At 34.9% G+C, this 25,362-nt stretch overlaps 1 protein-coding gene across 1 annotated transcript; it reads left to right on the forward strand.

The window, feature by feature from the left end:
* The first annotated feature begins 1,667 nt into the window (after positions 1-1,667).
* slc6a2 (solute carrier family 6 member 2) lies at positions 1,668-23,935 on the forward strand. Its single transcript, XM_027137201.2, has 15 exons — positions 1,668-1,807; positions 2,191-2,633; positions 5,136-5,267; positions 6,730-6,967; positions 13,771-13,909; positions 14,365-14,499; positions 14,756-14,859; positions 17,041-17,165; positions 17,491-17,603; positions 18,682-18,810; positions 19,267-19,366; positions 20,702-20,802; positions 22,041-22,208; positions 22,436-22,507; positions 23,198-23,935. The coding sequence occupies exons 2-15, from the start codon at positions 2,366-2,368 to the stop codon at positions 23,219-23,221; spliced, it is 1,848 nt and encodes a 615-aa protein (XP_026993002.1). The 5' UTR covers positions 1,668-1,807; positions 2,191-2,365; the 3' UTR covers positions 23,222-23,935.
* Positions 23,936-25,362: the final 1,427 nt, after the last annotated feature.

Here is a 25,362-nt window from a genome sequence, read left to right on the forward strand (position 1 = left end):
CATGTCTTATAAAATGTTTCACTTGGATTAGCGAACATAACATGAGACTGAACAGGTGGAACCAGAGGATTGATGGTTGCTGATGGGATTTTTTTTTCTGAAAACCAGGAAATTTACAAGTGATCCCAAACTTGTGAACAATAGTGTATATACTAGCGACATCCCTCATATCAAACATAGGCAAAAGGCAATATGTAATCTCTACAAACTTTATATAAAAAGTCGTAAAATGTGTTTGCTGAAATGTGATATTTACCATCGCTATGATCAAGTAGGGTGATGTTTAGATCAGTCATAAGAACAGATACAAATTATTAACTAACCCAAATCCAAACCTCCATAATTCTCTATGCAAAATACTGTTACCCCTTTACAAGCATGAGATCATATTAGAATTTTCAATGGTAAATCAACACCTTATTCTTTGGGATATTCTCAATGTAAAATTAACCAATTTTTGTAAGAAACTTATCAGCAGTCACATGAAAGCCACTTTTACCCACTTCTACATACCATGATTTTCCACATCAGGTTTACATAAGAGCAAACATACAAACATTGTTGCTGTTGTCTTCTAAAAATGGTCATGAGTTTTCATCATTGCATTAGCACAGATTTTGTGGAAACGGATAGTGCTCAGAGGATCGATGATGAAGGAGGATCCGTGTTTGGGGTATGCCGCAGTGCGAGAACATCTTGTTTGTTTGTCCTTTGCTGGGGTCACCATCTCCCTTCTGTGTGGCACTGAAGTGGTATGAACAAATTCCTGTTTTCATAGAGAGAAAATACACTTAATGAGTGCATAAATCAGTCTGTGTAACCAGATTCTTTATATTATCTAATCTTTGCCAGAGAATCAACAAAACAACACCAAAAAACAGGCCTGTAAAGGTTTCATAAAAGAAGCACTGGGAAGCTTTAAATGGACATTCATTGACTTTAATGGGATGAACTGATCACCTATATCTAATAGAAATCCTAGCCTTTGGCTAAAGCCGTGTAGGATTTGATTACACATGGAACATGATGCTTTTACTGCTTCTTAGAAAACGGTAATTGAATCAATGAAGAAGAAGAGAAGAGAAACATCCAATTAAACCAAAGATTATAACTTTTTAAGATGGTCTTGGTTTTTTATCTGTTTATATTTTTTGCAAAAGTTTTGCTGAGAATATAGGACGAGCGAACAAATGTTAACCCACAATGCACCTAGCATGCAATTTAAAGCATCTCTATTCTGGTTTGTTTGATTTAGAATTATTGTAAAGTGTACTTAAGTACAAACATATTGTGTCAAGATTAATTTTGATGAATTTTCCATAATGCCTTTTAAGACAGAGCGGCAACCAGAAAAGCCTGTATAATAAATCAGCGACAACTGTAAGATTTTATTAATATTTAAGAAGTTTAGATTTATTTTTATTTATATTATGCATGTCTAAAGCAGGTCGTTAGTAAGTACATGCAGTGTAACCCTGGATATAAAGCAAAGACATTGCCATATCTAGCCATTTCTTCAAACTGATTGTCATTTATTTTTTAATTATTTATTATACTTTATTTGGTTTATTCATTTTTGCGCTCTAAAAAGGAATCAATGGGAGCAAATAAATGAAATAAATAAACCTATACGAAGCAGGCTGAGATGTAAAATACCACGTGGAAAAATAGGAGGATGGCGATTTAAATAGTCCTGTACTCTAAGGGAGGGGAGACTTCTGGCTCCTGTTAGAATGGGCAGCAGCCTCTCATTCGTGTCCGGAGCGCACGAACAGCCGGGCATGGGCCAACAACCTCAAACGCCTAAGTACGGACTTTAAACTCTACTTTAAATGCGTTACTCCACAGATGGAAGTTAACTTTTGTAAGAGCGAGTCGTACCAGAACAGTTCATCTATAATGCAAGGATTAGTTTTAATAACTCTTGTACAGGGATACGCGCGAGAATTTACTACTGTTAATGCGCCAAGAAATAATTAACAGCTGTAGCTGCTTTAACATCTGTAGATGCTTTTTGAATGTTTGCCATTTTTTAATGAACAAGCTTTTATTTTAACACGCAAACTTTGTAAGTGTATAAGTCAATATATTTAGAACTCATTAAACAAAACAAAGCACCCTCGTGGGTTTTCGGGTTCTCAGTTCAGTAACTTTTTTCTCATCATTCTTTCCCCTGTCTCTCTTCTATAGCTAATGAAGCGGAGGAGCAGGCAAGCCAAAACCAACTCGTCCTTATCACCTTGCTTTTCCTCAAGTCCTCCTTCCCAGCATCATCACCATCAACATCATCATCGCCAGTACTGACTCGAGCGCCGGCCACCCGTCCCGCCTTTCTCCAGTCAGCGCATGCACATCAGCAGCCATCATGAATGTGCAGGTGATGCCCGAGCACAAGCTGGCGTCGGTGGCCCCACTCAAACCGTACGCCGTGGAGAAGAAGGATGTGGAGCTCATCCTGGTCAAAGAGCGCAACGGCTTGCAGTTCACGAGTTCCCGCACGCACACATGCACCGAGATGCCAGAGCGCGAGACATGGGGCAAGAAACTGGACTTCCTGCTCTCCGTCATCGGTTTCGCTGTGGACCTGGCCAACGTGTGGAGGTTCCCTTATCTGTGCTACAAAAACGGCGGAGGTGAGTACGCGCAAAGAAACGTGATACCTGCGGTATTACTGTATCTGTGTGCACTGAAGTATCTGTGTGCACTGAAGGGCTATTGTCAGTTGTGTAACATTTCAAAATTGTTGCACAGATGACTTTTACCATTTATGAAGACCAGTTCAAAAATGTTAGCATGCTACAAACCTCATACAACTATAATACAAGTCAAGTATTTGATCAAATGAAGGTTCTAGATGAGGTCCAACATGTGGTGAAGTTTCCTATTTTATCTTCAGCGAAAGAAGCAAAAATAGCTTCTTAGATCGCCATCAAGCAGTCACACACTTATCAGCAGTACAATCGAAGAATAGAAGATAAGGGACATTTCCTCCTACAGTATTCACCGCATGTAGAATAGTTTATTAGTGTTGGTTGCATGATATGTCAGAGTATTGGATAGTTCTACTAACTATGGTATAAATTATACTAACTAACTATTAGTATAAATAATAATAAGTTTCTTTCATATAGCACCTCTATTAAACCCATGGTTGCTTCACAACAGACAAGAAAATTCTCACACTAAAAAAAAACAGGATACAGATGAGGAAGAAAAAAACAACAACAAGAAGATAGAGCAGGAAGGCAGATGAAAGTGTTGAAGTACAGTGTTTAGGGTTTAAGAACTTAAAGGACATGGAGCATGAGGGACAGTGAGAAGCCCAGAACCTTGGAGAATGAACATGGATGTAGGGATTGAATAGCACAGAAATCAGTCATAAAATGACTTGGACTAGCACTAGACACCTGGTATTATAGATGAAGAATTTCAGCTTCAAGACAGAAGAAAAAATGTCTTGTGTTTATTTAGATCGTGTGACCAAATGAAGTCATAATAAACAAGATTTTAGCATATCTTAAGTTTTGTTACGCTATTAGCGCTTTACGTTCAAGCACTTTTAACTTGTAATTGTTCAATACAATACAGATGTGGCATATATTCACAGTTTATAAATGAAAATGTAGGTAACAATTGCAAACTAGAAAAAAATGAACAAACTCCAAAAGAAAAAAGCGTTCTTATAATAGAAAAAACACAGTAAGAGTCTTCGGATTCAAGCTTCATGTTTGTGCCAAGAGATGTGTAAGATTTTTTTATATTTTGTAGTATGCAGTATGGAATTGTTCTATCCATCTACTGAATGAACTCACAAAGCACAGTCTATTCAGAGCAGGTAATTTTAGTGCTTATTTGACTTTATTTTTTGGTGCTGATGGAGTGGTGCTGCTTGACTTAGAAAAAATATCCATAATCCTTCACAGTGTAGTTATTTGAGGCGGTTAAGTACCCTTGTAGCATTTGGTTACCCTTGTTGCTCTGATGCAAACTGATCGTAGATGTACTGTATGAGTAGAGCTAAAAAAAAAAAAAAAAAGATCATCGATTTATCAGTCACACAGATGCCCTGATTAATGTCTCTGGCCGGAATTGCTTCTCTAACAACATAAAATCCAAATGTAGGTTAGTGCAATGTCTGCCAAAGGTACTTACACACCCTTCTTGAAAAGTCCACAGAAATTTAATGATTCAGATTTGGTTTTTATTTATGTAACCACTTTCAGTCTTCGAGTTGGGATAAATCCCACACTAGCTTCTTATTCACTTTATTGAGCCAATTTGTTTTATCTGGTATGGTTTGTATAGTATTTTCATTAAAAAAAATATATCGGCACTCTTGGCAGTGTTTCAGAGAAAAGGCAACTGTGAATCATGACAGTTTGCTCCTGTGTTTTCACTAAGCATTAAAGTTTTATGTTTGTGTGCAGACTTAATTTATTTTATCATCAACCTAGGTAAGCCTTTTTTCATGTCAAATGTTTAATTTGAATTTTATGCAGTATTTTGCAAATCATGCTTCCCAAATTTACCACCCAGAAACCTCTAGAGAAGCTCTTCCCACTTTAACTGATGGGAAAGCGACACATGATGTTAGGATTCTGACAGTCCAGCACTGTGCCATTTCCTTATAGAAGCAGTACAAAGGTTGCTGTTTAATTATAAGTCTGTATTAGTGTAAACCTAGTATCTCTTCTGCAGTGACATTTTCAGATCATATTTACGTTAGTGTATCAAAGAGGAAGTTTTCCTGCACACCTCCATAAAATAAGGACGATATGAAGCTTTGATATTTTCTGATCAAACACTGTCACATCTGTTATGTGACATCTGCTTCTTATAAAAAGACATACTGTATGAGCATGAGATCTGAGTCTGAAATCAAAGATTACCCCACACCCCGTATCAACTAGTGCTCTAGTGCTTACTTTGTAAACCTTGTTTCCAGCTCTGTAATGAAATTTTTAGCTGAGTTGTATAATATAAAAAGATATCAAATACAAATGCACAAAAGGGTTTTATTGTGTTACTGTCAGTATACAGTATGATCACCTCTCTGTTTTTTTTTTTTTGTGTTTGTTTTGTTTTTTCTTTATGTTTCTTAAAAGATAACACTCATGCAAATCCTTCTTATTCAGGGGCCTTTCTGATCCCGTACATCACTTTCCTGTTCATTGCGGGAATGCCGCTGTTCTATATGGAGCTGGCTTTGGGTCAATATAACAGAGAAGGGGCAGCCACTGTATGGAAGATCTGTCCCGTTTTCAAAGGTACGTTTTTGAAATCTTTTTCACTTTCTTTTATTACCTTCTAAGGATTTATATATATATATATATATATATATATATATATATATATATATATATATATATATATATATATATATATATATGTTTTAATATGTTTAACTAATTGTGTTAAGAAGTTTTAGTCTTCAGGTACATGTCACTTTTATAAAATAGCAGTAATTGTATTACACAATCGTATTACGCACAGGTGAAAAATTAAAAGAATAAACTGGTGTCTCTGTTGTAGTGTTCTGCCTGGAGCGTGTTTTTATTTTGCTGTCATGGTATGAGTTTACTTTTCTCCTTTGAGTGAATCACTGCAAGTGGGTAAAAAAGTTCTTCAGACATTTTTCTAAGATGACTCCACCAACATCCACAGGGCACAAGAGCTCACGGAACATGTACTGTATATTACTTGTTCTGGCCTTCACAGTCATTGGCACAGTTCAATTAAACACATATGGGAGATGTATCACTCTGGTGTAAGCTCTCTGAACCAAAACTCCAAAATGATGTTGGGAAAATGATTTTCATTCATTCTATGCACTGTTCTGATGTCTCACCATGGACCAAAACCTTACTATGATAGTGTTCCTTTAATAATGATGCACATCTGGTTGTGGTAGAAGTATATACAGTAGAAGACAGATGGCACTGAAGTACGTTCGTTAACAACTATTAGATTTGCTACTATTAGCGATCAGCTTGGGAGATTTCTTTTTACGGGAACCCTTTATGATTTTATGTAGAATCCTAGAACATCCAGAGAGGCTTTCAAATAAAAATATGTTCCCCTGAAGAAAGATACTTGCATGTTCATGTTTGATGGAGTCATCGTAATTATGTAATTATGAGTAATTATGAGTAATATATGTAATTATGAGTAATATACTGTATGTAATTATGAGTAATATATGTAATTAAGCTTTTAAAAATGACTCAGATTCCTTTCAAACGTACGTCTCTCTCAAACTTGACTGACTTCATATTGTGTTTTGGTATAAAGGGTGTTATAAAAAAGATGAAAAGATTTTTTCATAAGTGTTTTGGTATAAAGGGTGTTATAAAAAAGATGAAAAGATTTTCTAATTCTCGTTAATAAAGAAATATACTTTAATGTCTGTATGTAACATGTTAGGGCACTGGGTGAGTTGTAATTCCCTGAAATTCCAACATGATATAGGAACTTGATCTAAAATGCTCAAAGCATGTGTAAATTAGAATTCTTTATTATCACCAGCTATACATTATAGAAGTTGGGGTCAGAGTGCGGGGACACCTATGACACAGCGCCCCTGGAGCAAAGGTTAAGTGCCTTGCTCAATAAGTGGCAGTTTGGCAGTGCTGGCCACACAAACCTTTCGATCAACAACCACAGCCCACAGGGTTATTTATTTATTTATATTTTTAAATGCATTAAATGATCTGTTCCTTCTATCCACAGGTGTTGGTTATACCGTGATCATCATAGCTTTGTATGTAGGCTTCTACTACAACGTTATTATAGCTTGGTCACTGTACTACCTGTTCTCCTCATTCACGAGTCAGCTGCCCTGGCAGCACTGTAATAACACATGGAACAGCCTCATGTGCAAAGACCCCAAGCTCATCAATGGCTCGTTTCTCCTGGGCAACGGAACCTACGCCAAGTACAAGCGAACGCCTGCTGCTGAGTTCTATGAGTGAGTTTAATCATTCCTAATGTCACATCTTATATTTTATTTGTGCTAAGGACATGTTTCCTAGCATTGCATCAGTGAGATGCCGAGCCAAATGTTTTTTTTTTGGTTTTTTTTGAGGACATCAGCGTCATCTTTCACTTCATTTTTCTACTCTGGATAGTTTAAGTGCATTCACTCTTGTCTCCATTAAGTCTCCATTAGCATTGTTATGCAGTTTCTCAGATGTGTTCTTCAGATCAATCTACACGCATGGTACAGTACATCATGACTACCAATTTGCATTTTTATATGAGCCAGCTCTCATCCAACACTATGAAAATTTATGAATGGTTAAGTTCACAGTGAAGAGTAGCACTATTGCTATTTATTACACTTTTTTCATGAGCTTGGGCTGTGTATTAATAGTCTTTTCATGGCTGCTATGATAAGCTCTTTTTTATTTTCCATCTTTTTGCCACACTATTTCTGTGTTAGTAACATTTCCGTAAAGCATCTGTTGGCAACTTAAGATGTGATTCCTTAGATTAAAAGATTAAATAAAAGAACCTTGCAGTAAATCGGATCACACTGCTGATGGGACGTGTTGAATGGTTTCAGGCATTAATCGTTAACAGTAGTAGAGCGTGGAAGGTGCCATAATTGATTTGGTCTAGCCAAAAGCAGTGGGGCATACTGTACAAGCATTGGGTGGCTGTTTAAAAGTAGAGCAGTTTGCATTCCAACAATCTTCCATGTTGTATATGGAATGAAACTTGGAATGGAAAATTTTCTGTCCAGAAGGAAGAATCATGTGCGAGGCATTCAGAATGTTTCAGGAGCTCTCTTTAAAATAAACCTCCTAATTATAAATATGATGGTGTATCATTTTGGGACCAGATTGCTGGATCGGAATTTGAATGAACACACTTGCAGTAATTTAACTTTTTCAGCTAAATTTTTATCATTGTGATTAATTTGATAGAGCTAGGAGCTGTTTTGCAATGACATTGAGCACCTGCTCATATAATAGTTTAGTTTTCATTTTTGGCTCTACACATAATTTTGTAAAGTATTAGAATTTTTTTGCCAGTGTGTCTCAGTATAATTTGCACCTTTATATTATGTTTATTAGGCAATACAGATTTGCATACTTGTGAGTCTTGTGCACTTGTAATAAGACAAACCCTAGAAGAAAGTTCCTGGAAGTCTTTCATTTCCAGTGATTCATGATTATAAAATGAGGATAGACTGCAGAATACAGTAAACAATATTAAAGATGTTCACTCATAATCCAGACACTTTGAATTCTTCATACAGTGGACACATAGGAATCTGAGCTATGTTTTGCTGACTTTAGAAATTGTGATTTTCTGTGGAAAATTAGTACCAAGAGCTTTATTTTTAGTTGATTCGGGTTAGACGGTTATTAGTGCTATTTATTTATAGTGATGTCTGACTGAGTGTGTTTTCATGAGTGTGTTTTTCAGGGAAGGTATTTAACATATGCACTGCAACACAAATTAAGCTGGGTCTAGGTTACTGACTTTGAGCATGATCATTCAGCTAACAATGAAAAACTATTACAGGGTTTCATATTAAAGAAGACACTGAAGACTCTTTCTGAAAAATGCTCCTCACTGAAAACTATTAATAAACTTGTGATATAACTTGCAGTGTGTACTTCTGATCCAGTCACAGTTATGGACAATTAAATAACAGTCTGACCAATCAGAATGGATTAAAAGCATTTTTTTTTATTTGCCCCTGTATGATATATCATGAATAGCATGACTCATCTTTGGTTCATCAGAATGCAAAAAAAAAAAGGTCAAATGTCAAGTGTTGGTCAGGGTCACTGGGAATCCAGCTTATCCTGGAACATGGCATACACCATGTTTAGGATTCCAGTCCATCACATGGCACACTCGTTCACACCTGGGGCAATTTATAATAGCTACCACCTACTGCTGTGTCTTTGTAAGGTGGAAGGCAACCAGACATCCCAGACGAATTCCATTCAGACACAGAGGGAAATAAATACAGAAAGTGCAGAGGAGCTGAGTTGGAAACATGTGCAGTTTCTGCTTGTACTTGCATTCCTGAGTGTGAGAAGTACTGTATTGTAAGCAGAAAATCTCAAAGCACTGGGCAGAGGTCTTCCCCTTGATAAATATAGTTTTATCTAAACACAGAAAGATGGTGTTTGATGTCTTTGTTAAAGTGAAAGACTCAAAAGTCTCACAATAAAGCTGTTTAATACTACACACAAAAGATAGTGAAAGCTACAAGAGATCTGTACTTGTATCTGTACTTTTCATCATTATATTAGTTACAGTTGGCTTTTCTCTTATGTTTTTCGTTCTCTTTTTATGTCTTACATGGCTACCTTTCTCCTTGTGGTTTCTTACTTAATGATGCATGGTTTTCGCAGCTTTCATTGGCCTGCACAAGCCTGACATTGAGTCTAATAAACAAGCGCAGGACTCTATGATTAGTCTCATTAGAGTATCCAGCTGGAGTCTTACACCAGTGCTTTTCATACACATTCTATGAACTTTTACAGATTTTATTTAATCAGCATAATCCGATGATTTAAAATATTCAATGCTCATTTATTAAATAAAGCTACATATTTTGCATATACACTGTATATATTGTAACTTTAATTATTTTTAGTGATTTTCAAACCTTTCACCATCATCATATCATAATTATTTTCAATGTTGAAGAGATTTCAAGACTTCTTGTTGTTAAATTAATGAGCTTTGGATGACGGTGGTGCAGTAGCACAGCAGGTAGTGTCTGCTTTGTTACTGGATTTTCTATCCATACAGTATACTTCTTGTGTCCATGTGGGTGTTCTCTGGGTTCTCCAGTTTCCTCCTACCTCCCAAGAACATGCCAGTGGGTGACTTGGTGTAGAATTTAATATTCTATCATACTCTAGATCCACTGTGACCCTGACCAGGATAGTGCAATTAATGAAAGTGAGTGAATACAATTTGGATTACACCAATTCAAGTGACCAGTCACTAAATTCGGTTATTGTTGTTGTGCTTCCAGCAGATCCATCAGATATCGATCTGTATATTTTGATTTTGGCACAGGTTTTATGCCAGATGTCTTTCATGACACAAACTTCTCATTTTATCTGGGCTTGGGACCAGCACTGAGAGGTAATACCTCGGTGGAAGGATTGGTTCCCTGCCCTGAAATTGAACCATGTCCACAGTGAGAGTGCGGGTCCTGCTGCTGGCCCACCAGGGAATACCTATAATATAGCAATGATAATAGATTTTGTAACTGTAACATTAAAATGCAAATCATCTAGCTATGCTTCACAGAACACTGGTGGACTCGAGAACCATGATCTTACTCACTGGTTATGAAGTGGATGGACTCACATAGGAGAACTTCTGGTCAGCAATTACACAGAAAGAAAGCAATATTCACACACACATATTCTAAAATGATTCTTCAGCTCTGTTTTTGGACTGGATGTTTTGCAAGTCTTCACTGACTTGGTTTGCACATTTCAAGACAATTCACAATTTAGACAACTTAAAGTAACAGAAAACAATAGATAGGCCTGGCAACCCCAACATTAAGGAAGTTGTTCACTGACTTATTTATGTCACATGTCAACACTGTATCTTTCTACAGTAGGCCATCAATTATGATTTCTACAGAAAAGAAAGTGTGACAATGTCAAGAAGAGGAAGTTACATCAGCCAGTTTACCACCCACATTTCATTCCAGTCCATTGTTTTACCAGTCAATCTCTGTCTCTTGTGGGTGGGAAGTAATAGTAGTTGTCCAGACACAGTTTAAACCTAGTTTTGAAATAATTATTTTGTCAGTAAGGATTCTCCATTGAAAATCTAAATTTAGTTGATGATGAGAAAAAGGCATTTTCTGATTTTAGAATAGATGTTACATGGAGTTTCTTTAAATAACGACTCTAAAGGAGAAATAATATTAGGCTCGGTATCCTGGCTAGATATTGGATAAATTTTGATGTGGGTTGTTTTCTGTTTGTTTGTTTGCTTCTTTATTTGTTCTTTTTTGTAACTGTTCAGATGTTATGAAGGGTAAATCCAATCCAATAACTGTTTTGTCTAGGGCATAAGGGTGCTTCATCCAAATTAAATGAAACAACAAAGTACAAGTGGTAAAATAGCTGCATTTTCCTTCCAAACTGCATATAAGCATTGCTAGTTCTTTTATATCGCAAGTAATTCTCACATTATCACTATTGCTTTTTTTTTGGATAAAGGGGCCTGTATGGCATACACACCATTTGCCAATGTAAGCAATAATAGAATCAATTTTTTTACCATTACATGGTAACTATAAACAGTTAAAACTAGTAACGTGTTGGCAAATCACTCGGGTATAAGACTGTCTGCCGAGTGTTATTTCTTACAAACTGATAAGAACCAGACAGGTATAAAATTTCTTCTTAAATAATTTTTTTATATTATTATTATTATTATTATTATTATTATTATTAGTAGTAGTAGTAGTAGTAGTAGTAGTAGTAGTAGTAGTAGTAGTAATAATAATAATAATAATAATAATAATAATTTATATTCCAGACTTATTTACACTGTTACAATGTTAAATAATGTCATAAATTTTTATCAATTTAAAGATACATTAAATGTATCTTTACCATCTATATGCATCGTATAGCATTTATAGCATCTATATCCAAGATAAACTGACCCATTTCATAGAATTTAACTAAATGAATTACGTTTGACAAGTCTACACTTTTGTTTTTATTTCGTTGTTAAAGATTCAGAAAGAAGAGCACCAGTTAACATACCATAAACAGAATCCAAACAAAACAAATAATCAATAAAACATACAAATAAGTAAGTAATCTAGAATTAGAATTCATCGATTTTCTTGCATCTATAACTTTCTGACCAGGAAGAATAATTTAAGAAGTATTACTTGATGCTTGTATTTTCACAGTGGACTCAGACCACTATACTGGCCATAAAAGAAAGACATATTAAAGACACATATAAAAGACATATTTTCCCATGTTTCACATAGACAACTATTTCAGCATTAATATTAAATGGGAGCAAAAATAAGGCGACATTCTTACAAACGTTTCTGAAGAGGGAAATATCTTTCAAATAAAGGCAAAATTTAAATGTTAGCCTTTTTTTTTACACTGCAGTCTATCCGCATGCAAATGAAGACGCATGAAATGAACAGGAAACAGTAACTTTATGAGAGTTTTTATTTCGGAAGGAAAAGCACAAAACAGTATGTTCCTATATGGGTTGGTTTGGCATTTCAGAACAATGGCCTTAAATTATTTTCCGTTTGAACTTCTGGGAATCTGGATCATAATTGCTTTTTCTCAGAATGTATGGAACTAATATGTTGCTCTGACACCTAGAAAGAGAAATACTGTACAGCACGAATAATATTTATGTCTTTTAAGGTGAGGCCCCATATATGGGTGGTACTTTTCATCTTTTCTTATTTATGCAACCATAAAATTATGAAACCTTTGGAAACCCACAGAGCAGGAACAGGATCTGTTGGAAGAGAAATGTCCCACAGGGGTGTGTACTGCATGTGTTTAGCTAAAAGAACAGGCCATATATTTGACCGATATAACTTATCCCACACAACACATCAAACTATTATGACACAGAAACCCACCACAAGGGTGTACACATAACACATAACATAACCAGAAAACTAAAAACATAACAAAAAATTTTGAAAAAAAAAAAAATACTTTACCAAAACACAACTTTGGGGAAAGAAGGTTCAAATTTAGAAACATGACAGTAAATTCAGGAACACAAGCAAATTTGGAAACAAAAGCAAACTCTTAGACACAACAAGAAATTTGGAAACACAAAGCAAATTCAAAAACACAAGAATAAAAGTAATTTCATTTCATTTTCTAGATGCATTTGTCCAGAGAGTCTTCCATTTAATCGCATTTAATACAACTGAGCAGTTGAGGTTTAAGGGCCTTGCTCAGATGCCCAGTAGTGGTAACTTGTTGGACCTGGGATTTGAACTCACAATCTTCCAATGAGTAGTCCAGTAGCATAATCATTAGGCTACCACATGTAATGAACAAAATCAGAAGCAAAACAAAAAATATTTTAACATTTCTTGCTATTTCTTTCTATTTTTCTTTCTTTCTTTTATGCATTCAGGCAACAATTTTTTTTCTGAAAAAACTAAATAATCACAGTATAAGGTTTAGTTTTACATGATAACTTCACAAACCATATGACTCACATCACAGTCTTGTTTGATGAGAACCAAAAGCCTGTCAGAAGATCTCAGTTTTGAGGAGTTCCTGAAAGCAGTGAAATGCATGTTTGCTTTAACTTAATTTGATAAAATATACTTTGCCAGGAGGAAAAGTTCTGTTGTCCTCCGAATAACCCACTGTTGCTTATGTGAGTGGTGTGTTCTGGACATGTGTGTTGTTCTGATGGTCAGCTCTTTGAATAGCAAATGAGACATTCCTTTATGCTTTGTGACTTCTGCCACCTTTGATAAAAATGAGTTACAGTGTGAACACTATTTTAATTTTAGTAAATCAAATTCTGTTTAAATTCGGTATTTTGCTTTTGAAAAGCGCTTTGAGATGTTCTTTTAAAGGCGCTATAGAAAATAAAGGTTATTATTATTATTATTATTAAATCACAAACCTCACGCTAACTCTGAAAAAAAAATATGCTTTAATAATATGTATTAAGGATTGTCATGAATTGCAATCTTAAATTTGTCGGATTTATGAAAATACATGGATTTTGTTCTTTACTTAGACGAGGGGTACTGCGCATTCATGAGAGTCAAGGCATCAGTGACCTGGGAGAACCTCGCTGGGAGCTGACGCTTTGCCTTGTGGTGGTCTTCTTTATTCTCTACTTCAGTTTGTGGAAAGGCGTAAAGTCATCTGGGAAGGTACTAAATAGCCAATCATGAAAGCCCAATTCTAGTTATAGAGTGTTATGTAGAAGGATAGAAGCCTTTTCACATTGAAATTCTTTCTTCACATATACGTCGGCCATGATACAGCACCCCTAGAGCAGTGAGGGTTAAGGGCCTGAGCCTTAACCACTGATATATTAGTGCTATAGTGTAGTGAAACAAATATGCAAATTCATACCTATACATACAGTATATGCAACTGTTTACACATGGTTCTGATTAATGAAAGCATCTAATAATCCTATATTTAATTTATGCATTAAAGAGGGTTCTGATCAGTAGGTACGAAAGTGTTTGTAGGCAGGAACTATTTCTCACATTTTGGGAAAATAATGTGTAATTGTATTTTTGATCCTGAATGTGATTTTACATTACTCTTTCTATCTTTTTGAACACTCTTGATGAACATTTTTATTTATCATGTGTAGGTGGTGTATATCACTGCCACCATGCCCTATATTGTACTTCTGGTGCTGCTTTTCCGAGGCATTACACTACCTGGTGCTATGAACGGAATCCGTGCGTACCTCCACATTGACCTTAATAAACTCAAAAATCCTCAAGTAAGTTTCTTATCTTCAGTTGAAATTGAACATTAATAGCTAACTATCAACTAATCGATACTGTATTTCTATATTGTTATTTGAAATATTATTTACATATATTAACAATAAAGCATATTCTTTAATATTATGTACTATCCTTGGGACTAACTTCATTCTTCTGTTCAATGATCAATATTGTCATTTGCAGTGTTATCTATGTATATTATGTCTCAGCATCTGAAGCTATTGCTACTGTATCTATTGTACATTGCAGGTTTGGATTGAAGCTGCCACTCAGATTTTCTACTCTCTGGGGGCTGGTTTTGGTGTGCTTATCGCCTTTGCCAGTTACAATAAATTTGACAACAACTGCTATAGGTAGGACACAGTGATTGATGTGATCTTTTGGGATTGGTTATCTCAGCTCCATCATCAGCACTATAACATGTACACCGCAGCGCTGTGCATTTCATTCCCATCTTTCAGTGTCATTAAAAAGACAGTGGTCCATGGAAATTGATGGTTATCTCTATCTTTCTCCTTGGAGCTGTTGCTTAATTAAATAAGAGCTGCATCCAGTGTCAAATTTGTGCTCTTAGCATGAGATTTATGCTTTGTGTCAGTGTCCGAAGGACATGTCCGATAGAAGAGGTTGAGCCTTACTGATAAGCCTTACTGAGTTTTTGTGTTGTTGCTACTGTAGGTGAGTGTCTTAGTAAAGTCTTCTTGAAATAAAGAGAAACATTGCGATTATCAAAAAAACATAAACCTGCATAAAACTTTGTCAAACCATACAATACAAAATAAGAGTTTGTAACAAATCACATGACATGTTAAAATTTTTGTAGGTTTAGGGATAAGGATAAACATATAATCCTTTCATTTGACTTCATTTATATAAAATTATATTAATTTACCTTTTCCAACAGAAACAATTTAAAAGTATATTGCCACTATATATAAGTCCACTGGTTTCATATACAGTATCAGAAGAGCTCATTTAAACTTGATGCAAAAGCCAATGCTGTTTTGGCAGGGGGATTTTACCCCATTTTCTCCTAATTTGATCATTTGACAATTCCCATTTCCTACCGAGCTCTGCCCTATCTCATGACAGCTACCAAGTAAAGAGGGTTAGGACTAGCACATGGTTTCTTCTGAGACATGTAATGAATCCACTGCATCTTTTCAAACTGTTGCTCGTGTAACATCACTTTGTTTCTTTTCAGAGGAAAGCACTAACTATTCTCTTCCATGTACAGGGGCTCCCAGATGTCTACAAATGGTTACTGTTGCTGCGATTGTCAGGGTAGAGAATAAAGACACCTCTCCCACTTTAGACAGCATGGCCAATTTTGGTCTCTTGGACTCTGAGCTATGAATGAATGCGATTTCATTGTGATTTCAAATCACATTAGGGCAAATGCTGTTCTGTTGCGTCACTTTGCAGAAGCTGTTTAATCCAAATTGCAGATCAGTTATCAAAATATCAATCAACAACAACAACAATCAAAATAACTTCTGAGCCTGGACTATACTAAGCTTTTCACATACACTTTAAGTGTACTTCTATGCATGGAGACTACAATCTGGCAACATTTTGGATATGTTTCTGACACTAAGACTAAAAATCAATGGTCCACATTCCAACAACACGCTGAAGTCAATTGTTGACCTAGGTTAAAAACCTGAGCTCATGATAACAAGCCGATGATAGCTCGATGAGGTAATTAAACATGAGATCTCAGGGTCCCATTTATCATTAACCTTATTTTCCCCCATTACAATGAACAATAGCTTGGCTCCATGCTAGTGGGGAACCAAGCCTCTTTTGTCTTTGGATTAAATTACAAAATAGTTGCTTAGGGCCAAGAGATAGTTCCAATAAAATGTCAATTGAGATTTATTATTTTGTTTAGGAGCTAGCAGTCACACTGTGAAAGAGTCCATGTTTTTGTGACAACACAGATTGACCCATTTGGGCAATCATAGATAGTAGTTGCAAGTTTTACTTTCATTTAAAAATACATAATTTTCAAGTTAGCAAATAGCTTCAGCCTTTTCCACTGGCCATTGCACAATGGTTGGATCACATAAAAAGTATTGTTTCCATTTGAATGAAGCTGTGACATGTGTAATGGATTTGAAATACCTTTATCTGCAGTCATAACCATCTGACTTGGATTGACCTAAAGAATTGCAAACATTTAACTTTAGTATCATCATTTCTGTAACAGATCTGGAATTTATGACTGGAACTCTGGATGCAATGTAGGAATACACCCTGAAAGAGGCAGAAGTCCATTGCCGCTCCCTTGCCATATCTGGGGCACTAGAGTGCTTTTTTTTTTTTTTTTTTGGATGATATCATTGTGTCAAATTACCTTCAATGCTTGGATCCCGAACTTTAAGAAATATTATTTATCCAAAAAAACACAGAAATACAGTTTTAAATCTTACCAATGTTATAAATGTGATAAAAGGAACAATCTAAAACAGCAATAATGCAAAATCTATCTGATGTAAACATGTGATGTATTGTGCTCTTGCCTCTTGCAGGGATGCCCTCCTGACCAGCACCATAAACTGCATCACCAGTTTTTTCTCAGGATTTGCCATCTTCTCTGTGCTGGGTTACATGGCTCATGAGCATGGCGTCAGCATTAAGGAAGTGGCCACAGATGGTGTGTATGTCACATCTCTTTATCAGCTCTAGACATATATTTTAATCAGCTTAAAAAATCTTCTAAAATGATACTTTGCAGATCCTCAATAACATCATTTTATAATTCTGCATAAATATTCATGTGCAGATTAATAGAAACTCTGATACTCAAATATCAATAAATGTAATGAAAATCAGTTCAGTCAGTGGATTATTTACAGTAGTATTTATGTGAGTTGTAATATATTGTTTATTATTAATTATTTCTTCAGTTCTCTTTGTGCTTGTTTTATTCCTTGCTATATCAGTGTATACTACTCCACCTATTGTGTGTTTAAATGCAGGACCTGGGCTTGTGTTCATTATTTACCCGGAGGCCATTTCTACTCTCCCTGGCTCCACTTTCTTTGCCATATTCTTCTTCATCATGCTTCTAACCCTAGGCATTGACAGCTCTGTGAGTAGCCTGCTGAGGGATAAATAAAATCTTAATCTCGAATAAATAAACATTATTTTTTCTCAATTAATTTTTTTCTCATATCAGTGTTTTACTACATTTCATGATAGCCTATACATGAAAATGGAAATGGTGGAAATGGCCGTCTGGGTTTATGTCCATATATGGAAGTAAACAGAAGGAAGTCATTAACCTTTATGGATTGTTTGTCCTAGCATTTTATTTTTAATTGATTTTTTTATTAGCCATCTAGCTATCAAGAGCAGGATAATGACATGATTTCTGTGAGGATAAGCCCAAATTATATTGCTTGTTTTTTATGCTAACACTAACCAGTTAGCTAAGCTTAGCTAGCTTGAAGTAAGACTTATATATGTTCCATATCTTTATTGTTAAGACTAGGCATAAAGCTAACATAATCCTGCTAATGTAGCAGGATTACATTATAGTTAATGTAACATAATCCTGCTACTGTTAATGTGGCAGGATTGCTGAGAGGATATTTTAATCATTTTTATGTAGCTAATTTCATAGCTAAACTGACAGGAGATTATGCTCAAATTGGTGTTCTATATCTTCACTTTGAGCTCACATGAGCTCATTTGAGCCGATTACATAGGCAGACTTAACAGAACAAAAAGATAAAGATAAAATAATGTTAAAAAATTAGTCTTCGAGTCCATATATGCACGTGCCCAGACTTTTAGGGAAGTTTTAAACTCTAACAAATATTGTAGGTATTGTTATTTCGACTAAAGTATGGAAAAGAAAAACTTACCAGTTTGTCCACAGATTTTCTGGACAAACACAATTTGCCCTTTGTAATAATATATTATACACAAATTCCCAAAACATGATGTTGGCAACATTGAAATACCTTGTAGTTTTGTCACCAGCATAACTTCTGAGGAAATTATCTTGTTGACAGAAACACATCATGGAAATCCTGAAAAACTGAAACAAAAACAGTCAACAGATAATCAAAGCAATCACTTCACACAAAAAACATTTAACCTCTTACACAAAAAAAAAACATTTAACCCTCGCCTTACCCCTGTACTCTGTTCTTCTTGTTCAGATGGGTGGCATGGAAGCTGTCATCACTGGACTCACAGATGACTTCAAGATCCTTAGGAGAAACAGGAAATTGTTCACTTTCATCACTGCATTTGGGACCTTCCTGGTTGCTTTACTGTGCATAACGAAAGTATGAATCATCTCATTATATAACTGTGGAAGTTAGATAGTGGGAATGTTTTGAGGCAGTGTAGATGAGCAGTTTGTATGATATTCCATACATCTCAAACAAAAAAATGTTACATTTCCAAAACATGCTTGGCATGCATTCCTTGCTTATCTATATCATACCTTATGAAAAAGCTGGATAATAAATATCGGAGACGTTTCCCATAATTCTAAAGATATCTTAGCATTTGACCTGAAGGCTGTAAGGTACAGAGAGCTATTGTATCCTAACTCACATGCCTTTTTGTGCATGTGGTCAATGGTCATTATGAGATTTCAGGAAATTGTTGACTTTAATGAATAAACATTTATCAAAAATATTAATGATAAATGGAATCACTACATGAATTGAAACACAAATGTATGTCATAGTTCATCTCTGGTGTTTTTTCCTTTTCTCTCATACCATTGTCTATAGGGAGGAATCTATGTTTTCACTTTACTGGACCACTATGCTGCAGGGACGTCCATTCTGTTTGGAGTTCTTGTGGAGGCCATAGGAGTCTCCTGGTTCTATGGTAGGTGATTCAGGACAGCCAGGTCAAATATTTCAATACAACAAAGAATTACTCAATACAGGACATTATACCTTATACTATCATACATGGCTGCACACACACATGAAATTGCATGATATTACTGACCAGAACTAAACCAAAAAAAATCTATTTTTGACTGAGCAGCACCTCAAGTGCACACACCTTTTTTATTTTTATTTTCATACACTCTTACAATTCTTTTCATTATTTTGTCAAATTATAGGAAAAATGCTATAAATGCTGACTGGCCTCATTTATCTTATGCTAAATTGTGTGCAAATGTTTGCATACTCCAAACCTTTCAACAAAGATATACAAAAGCATGTATTTTTTTTTTTTTGCAATCACCTACAAAATTCCATAAACAGTAAAGTGGACAGACATCTAGGAGCACAAAATGAATAAAATTGTTCTTTATCCAATAATCCATCCTCCCATATAATTAGTTTTTAAAATATAATTATAATTCATAATCCAATGTAATTCATGAATTATTTGAAGAAAAGCAGGTTTTTACCAGATTTAAAAATGAGGCCTAATATGATTTTATGAAAAAATCATTCTCAAAAAAGCTTTTGAAAAAGAAAGATTTTAAGTTGTGAAAAAAGTGATAATACTTCAATTAGTACCAACTGGTATGTTATTACATGTTTGATTTATATTGTTAAGCACTGATATTTTCACACTTGATTATGTTCAAGTCCTTGGTTATGTTATTATGTCATATTGTGAAAATTTCCCCATGTTTTTCCTATTGCAGGTTTAAGCATAAAATGGCTTGACAATAATATTTTTACAGCACAAATGCAAAACATATGCTATAATTCCGATATAATGTAATGAATAAACCCTCCTGAAATATATATGAAACCCCAGGATTATGTCATATGGAGTCATACAATGTTTGCATTTATGAATCCAAGCCATAGCCAGGACCTACTGTATGAAACTTTTTTCACTCTAATAAGTCATGCTACATTTCTTGCACTTTACATAGAAATATTGCAAAGTAAGAGGGTTACTGATAATTAATTTATATTTGTCTGACATTTAACAGCAATACTCATCTTTCATTTTTGCTTCCTCAGCCTTGACAGTCTCATTTCCTTACCTATTATTATAGTTTCAATGCATAATTTATAAGATCAGCTTTCTGGTCAAGCTGAGAGTGCAGATGCTAGCTGATAAGGTGTATCAGTGTATTCCCTCACTGTGTGGTGTGTGTGTGTGTGTGTGTGTGTGTGTGTGTGTGTGTGTGTGTGTGTGTGTGTGTGTGTGTGTGTGTGTGTGTGTGTGTGTGTGTGTGTGTCTCAGGGGTGGATAGATTCAGTGAAGACATTGAACAAATGATGGGCTTCAAGCCAGGAATCTACTGGAGACTTTGTTGGAAGTTTGTCAGTCCTACTTTTCTGCTGGTGAGGATTGATGATGATACAAAATAAGCTAATATTTTTATGCCAACATAAGAACACACTTTGGGAAAGGTAAAGGTGAGGTAGCTAAAACCAAGTCAAATGCTTCGAGTCTACAATCATGCCATGTGCTTTCTAAATAAAAAGCATTTAAAACAAAACATTTACTGTTAGCCATATTTTTTTGTTAAATCTGTGAACTTGAACTTTTCTATGGGACTGATTTACAGTTTATCTTTTATATACATTTTTAACTAACTCATTGTATAAAATAATCTTCACTTGCTTTAAACTTTGTGTTGCTGTTTGTATCATAGTATTACATACGATATTAAACCATGCTGAAAGTAAAAAAATATGTGGATTAAACACATTCGAATTTTTATATCTACTATGACTTTTTCCTTGCTTAATCACACTAAATCATGTTGTGGAAATACCTAGTGCTTGCCAAAGAAAGATGCTCCCCTTCTGAGTTTTTGTTCCCTCTGAAGGTTTCTTCTTTTTTCGTATTTCAATTGCATATTTTCTGCCCTCTCCATTGGCTTTCTCAATGCAGCATGATCCTGGGACTGTATAAAGTGGCTCTGACCTTTTGTGAAGCAAAACTAAATTGAATTAGTGCAATTATCACAGGCTATTCACATTATCAACATGAAGCATCTTGGTGCCTTGTAATGGATTTATTGACAGGGATTAGATTGCACTCCATTCATTTTTTGAGCAATTTCATTCATAGTAAAAAAAAAAAAATGTTTCACATACAATCCGGAAAAGATGATATATTACATCCAATCCTGAACAGACCCTAAGTTCAGGGTCTCTTACTGAAGCTAAAAACTATTTATCAAACACAGATGCTCATGTTAAAAGGCAACCATAAACAGGATTATGAGAAGCATATGACCGTGTCTGAGTAGATCATTATTCCACCTGGACCAAGGCAAGATTCTTTCCTTTGTTGCTAACAACTATGTGAACTTTAGGAAAGAACAAAGGAGTAAGATTGGTCTTATATGACACCTGTTAAGCGGTGAAGAATCGGAACAGCCCTAACCAGCCATAAATGAGGGTAGTTTAATATTTCACATCAACACACACATCCTATTTTGTTTGAAATAAGCACAGGAGGATGCAGTAAAATGTGATAGGAGCAATAACAATATTATTAATGTGTCTTCTCACTCACACCCTACTCAATGATTGGATGATACTCTCTTATGGCATGACCTTGTCTTTAGGTTGTGGTGATTGCCAGCATCGTCACTTCCAACAATATGGAATATGAAGGCTATGATTTTCCTCCCTGGGCTACTGTGGTGGGCTGGGGCATTGCCCTTTCCTCTATGATGTTTGTACCACTCTATGCCATTTACAAATTCTTAAGTTTACCAGGCACCTTCAAGCAGGTTAGCATTGCTTCTTTAATATTACGAGCTTCCCAGATACTTAACACAATAAATCCTAAATTCTTACACTATACGTTCTAAAAAAAACAAAACAGCATTTTGGTAATTCATGTAATAACCTGTGATCTTTTCTATTATTGATTGTATATATTCTATTTTGTGTTATGTATGTAGTCTTCCTTTTGTTTCCATAGTTTCTAGCTTATTAATTATATTTTCCATTACAGAGGATAGCATACTGTATTACACCAGAGCACGAACATCACCTGGTGGCAGAGGGAAACATCAGGCAGTTCAAGGTAGGAACTTTTTTTTTTGGGTGAAAGTTTTTGATCTCTGACAATAACACAAAATAGGAAATTTGTCAATAAACAGACAGAGAGATCTAATACCATCTAAAGACTAAAGAACAGAAATGAAACAATTTTCATTAAGAATCCACAACACAAAAGAAAAACCATGCAACACATCTCTATATAGCCCACTCTCTACAGGCTAGTCTACACGGACTGTTATAACACAGCACCATGGCCCATCAATATAACTATCCAGTTAATACAGACAGCAGTGTTCATTTATGAGTTAATGGCAAGCAAAGCATATAACAGTGCCAAGGTTAAGGGAAATACAATAGCCATTCCCTTGGCATGTATTAATTTTTTTAACTGTGTGCATCTGAAATGAGTTTTAGGGTGTTCAGAGATAAGGTTTAGCATCCACATCCATCAAGATCAACGGTATAGGAATCACCTGCTAAAATTTGGTTTAGGAATTAAAAAAATGTTTGATGATAAACCTATGCTACATGTGTGTGTCAGTCTGAGAAGAGGCTGATAATGGCAGTTGTAACCTGATCGATAGATAGTAGATGTGCACATAGTTACAACTGAAGACTAAATTTGTTAACTCCACCACATGAAGCATGAGTGCTGTTTACTTTAGATCTAGTCATCATCTCAATTAAGTATTCTTTTCCCCCTTTTTTACAGCTCAAACATTGGCTTGCCATCTGATGTGACCACTGATGCTGGAATGCCTTCTAAAATCCCAGGCGTCTGATGTGCCATGTGTGAACCCTGAGAGAAATGTACCTCCAGGGAAGTGGACAAAGTGAAGCGATGACTTCTGTGTATCTCAACCATATACCCTATCGTTTGCACAATTCTGCTTTTGTCACGTTGGTCTCTTTCTCATTGGTGGAGAAAAATTTAATGATTTTTTAAAACATTACATCTACAAAACCTCATTTTAAAAGTATGACCGTTTTTTGTTAATTGTATTATTATTATTCTTTATAAGTCATCTCAACCTGCAGAACTTTTAGTGTTTCCCAAGATAAAAATACACATAGTCACAGTCGCTAGTCGCTTATATTAATCTTTGTCTGTGAGGGTGGTGTGTGTATATATGAGCATGTGTGTATGAGGGCATGAATAGTGACACACAGTTCTTTCCACTGTAATATTTATTTCCATTTGTCCAATCATTATGGGCCAGCACATTTCCCAGCTAATGTTAGGCTTTATTAGCTGTAATGTTAGGATCCAATATATTCTTTTCTATCCCATAGTAGCAGTAATACCCTTCTTTGCCATGGTGTATCCTGGGATATTTTTTGCTTTGTAGACACACACCACTGTGTCAGTGCCTTATCAAGAATTTACTGGTAACTTACTAATATTTTTAATCTGTTTTAATAAGACCAAAATGGGTCTTTACTATAACCTCAACATTAAAATTAGAAGGAACTTTAACAGACACAAGAGGGATTTACAAGATAACAGAGATTCCCTAAAAGCAACAGTTCTAAGAAAATTAATATCACTCCTGAGATTGAGTTTTATGACAAAATCTTGAATACAATATAATGAAGGATAGTTATGCTTAAATTAGCACTATGCCAAAAGAATATGTCATGTTCAATATTGTTCTAAAGCTAATGTTCAATATTTTATCATCTACAAATATACACCAAATGGAGTAGATTATATACATCTTTTTTTTTTGGTATTCTTTATGTTCATCTTAAAGTTTTTCTTTAAAAAAAAACCTTGGCTGACTGTTAAATGTTTTGTTAAATAAATCTATGAGATTAGAATGCGAGATTTAAGAGTATAGACCATCAAATATAAGCAATTATAATAAATTATAAGCAATTATTTCAAGACAGGCAAAAAAAAAACTTTTTTGGCAAAACAGTTTTGGTGTTTTTTTATTATTATTTTTGTTTTGTGCTTGAAAAGATTGAATACATTGAAGTAGTAGTGGCTAAGACATTGGACTACTGAAGGTTGTCAATCCCAGCACTGCCAAGCTACAACTGCTCAACCCTTGAGCAACCTTTAACTGCTTAGACGTATAAATGAGATAAATGTGAGTAAATGTATACAGAGTTCTGTATCATGTGTTACACATGTATGTCCATATCATAATCTCTCCCTGATGATGGTGTGTGTGTGTGTGTGTGTGTGTGTGTGTTTGTGTGTGTGTGTGTGTGTGTATGTGTGTGTGTGTGTGTGTGTGTTAGGGATAATTATTTTTTTGAGAATTTCTCTCAGGTCAACTTTGTGTTGCATCCTAAGTTTAAAAAACAACAAATAAAAAACACTACTTACTTATATTTACTTGGAAGAAACAAAAACTGTTAGAAGTGCCAAAATTCTACTTGTATTTTCTATATTTGAGTGGGAATGCATTCAGATATATACAATACATTGTAAACATGGTAACTGGTTGGGATCAAGCCACAGTTGTGGTCTCTAGATATATTAATTAATAAATATATTCCTATATATAAATATATTCTTTTGTTATATATCTAATCTTGTATTTATCAGATTCTTTATAATGAAACGTGAATGTAAAGTATTTTAAATGTAGAATGTCTACTGTAATATTACGTGTTGAATGTAAGTAAAGGTGATACTGTAAATATATATATATATATATATATATATATATATATATATATATATATATATATATATATATATATATATATATATATATATGTTCTATGTAACTGGGGTGGTTCTTCCACGAGAATTTAAAACTGATGTTACTGAGCAATGTTTACAGATCCACATGTCCTGTTCATAGCTGATAGATATATTATGATGAACTTAAAATACGCACATTATTATAATAAAGAGGT

The sequence above is a fragment of the Tachysurus fulvidraco genome, chromosome 1 (genome assembly GCF_022655615.1).
Source record: "Tachysurus fulvidraco isolate hzauxx_2018 chromosome 1, HZAU_PFXX_2.0, whole genome shotgun sequence".
In the NCBI taxonomy this organism is placed as follows: domain Eukaryota; kingdom Metazoa; phylum Chordata; class Actinopteri; order Siluriformes; family Bagridae; genus Tachysurus; species Tachysurus fulvidraco.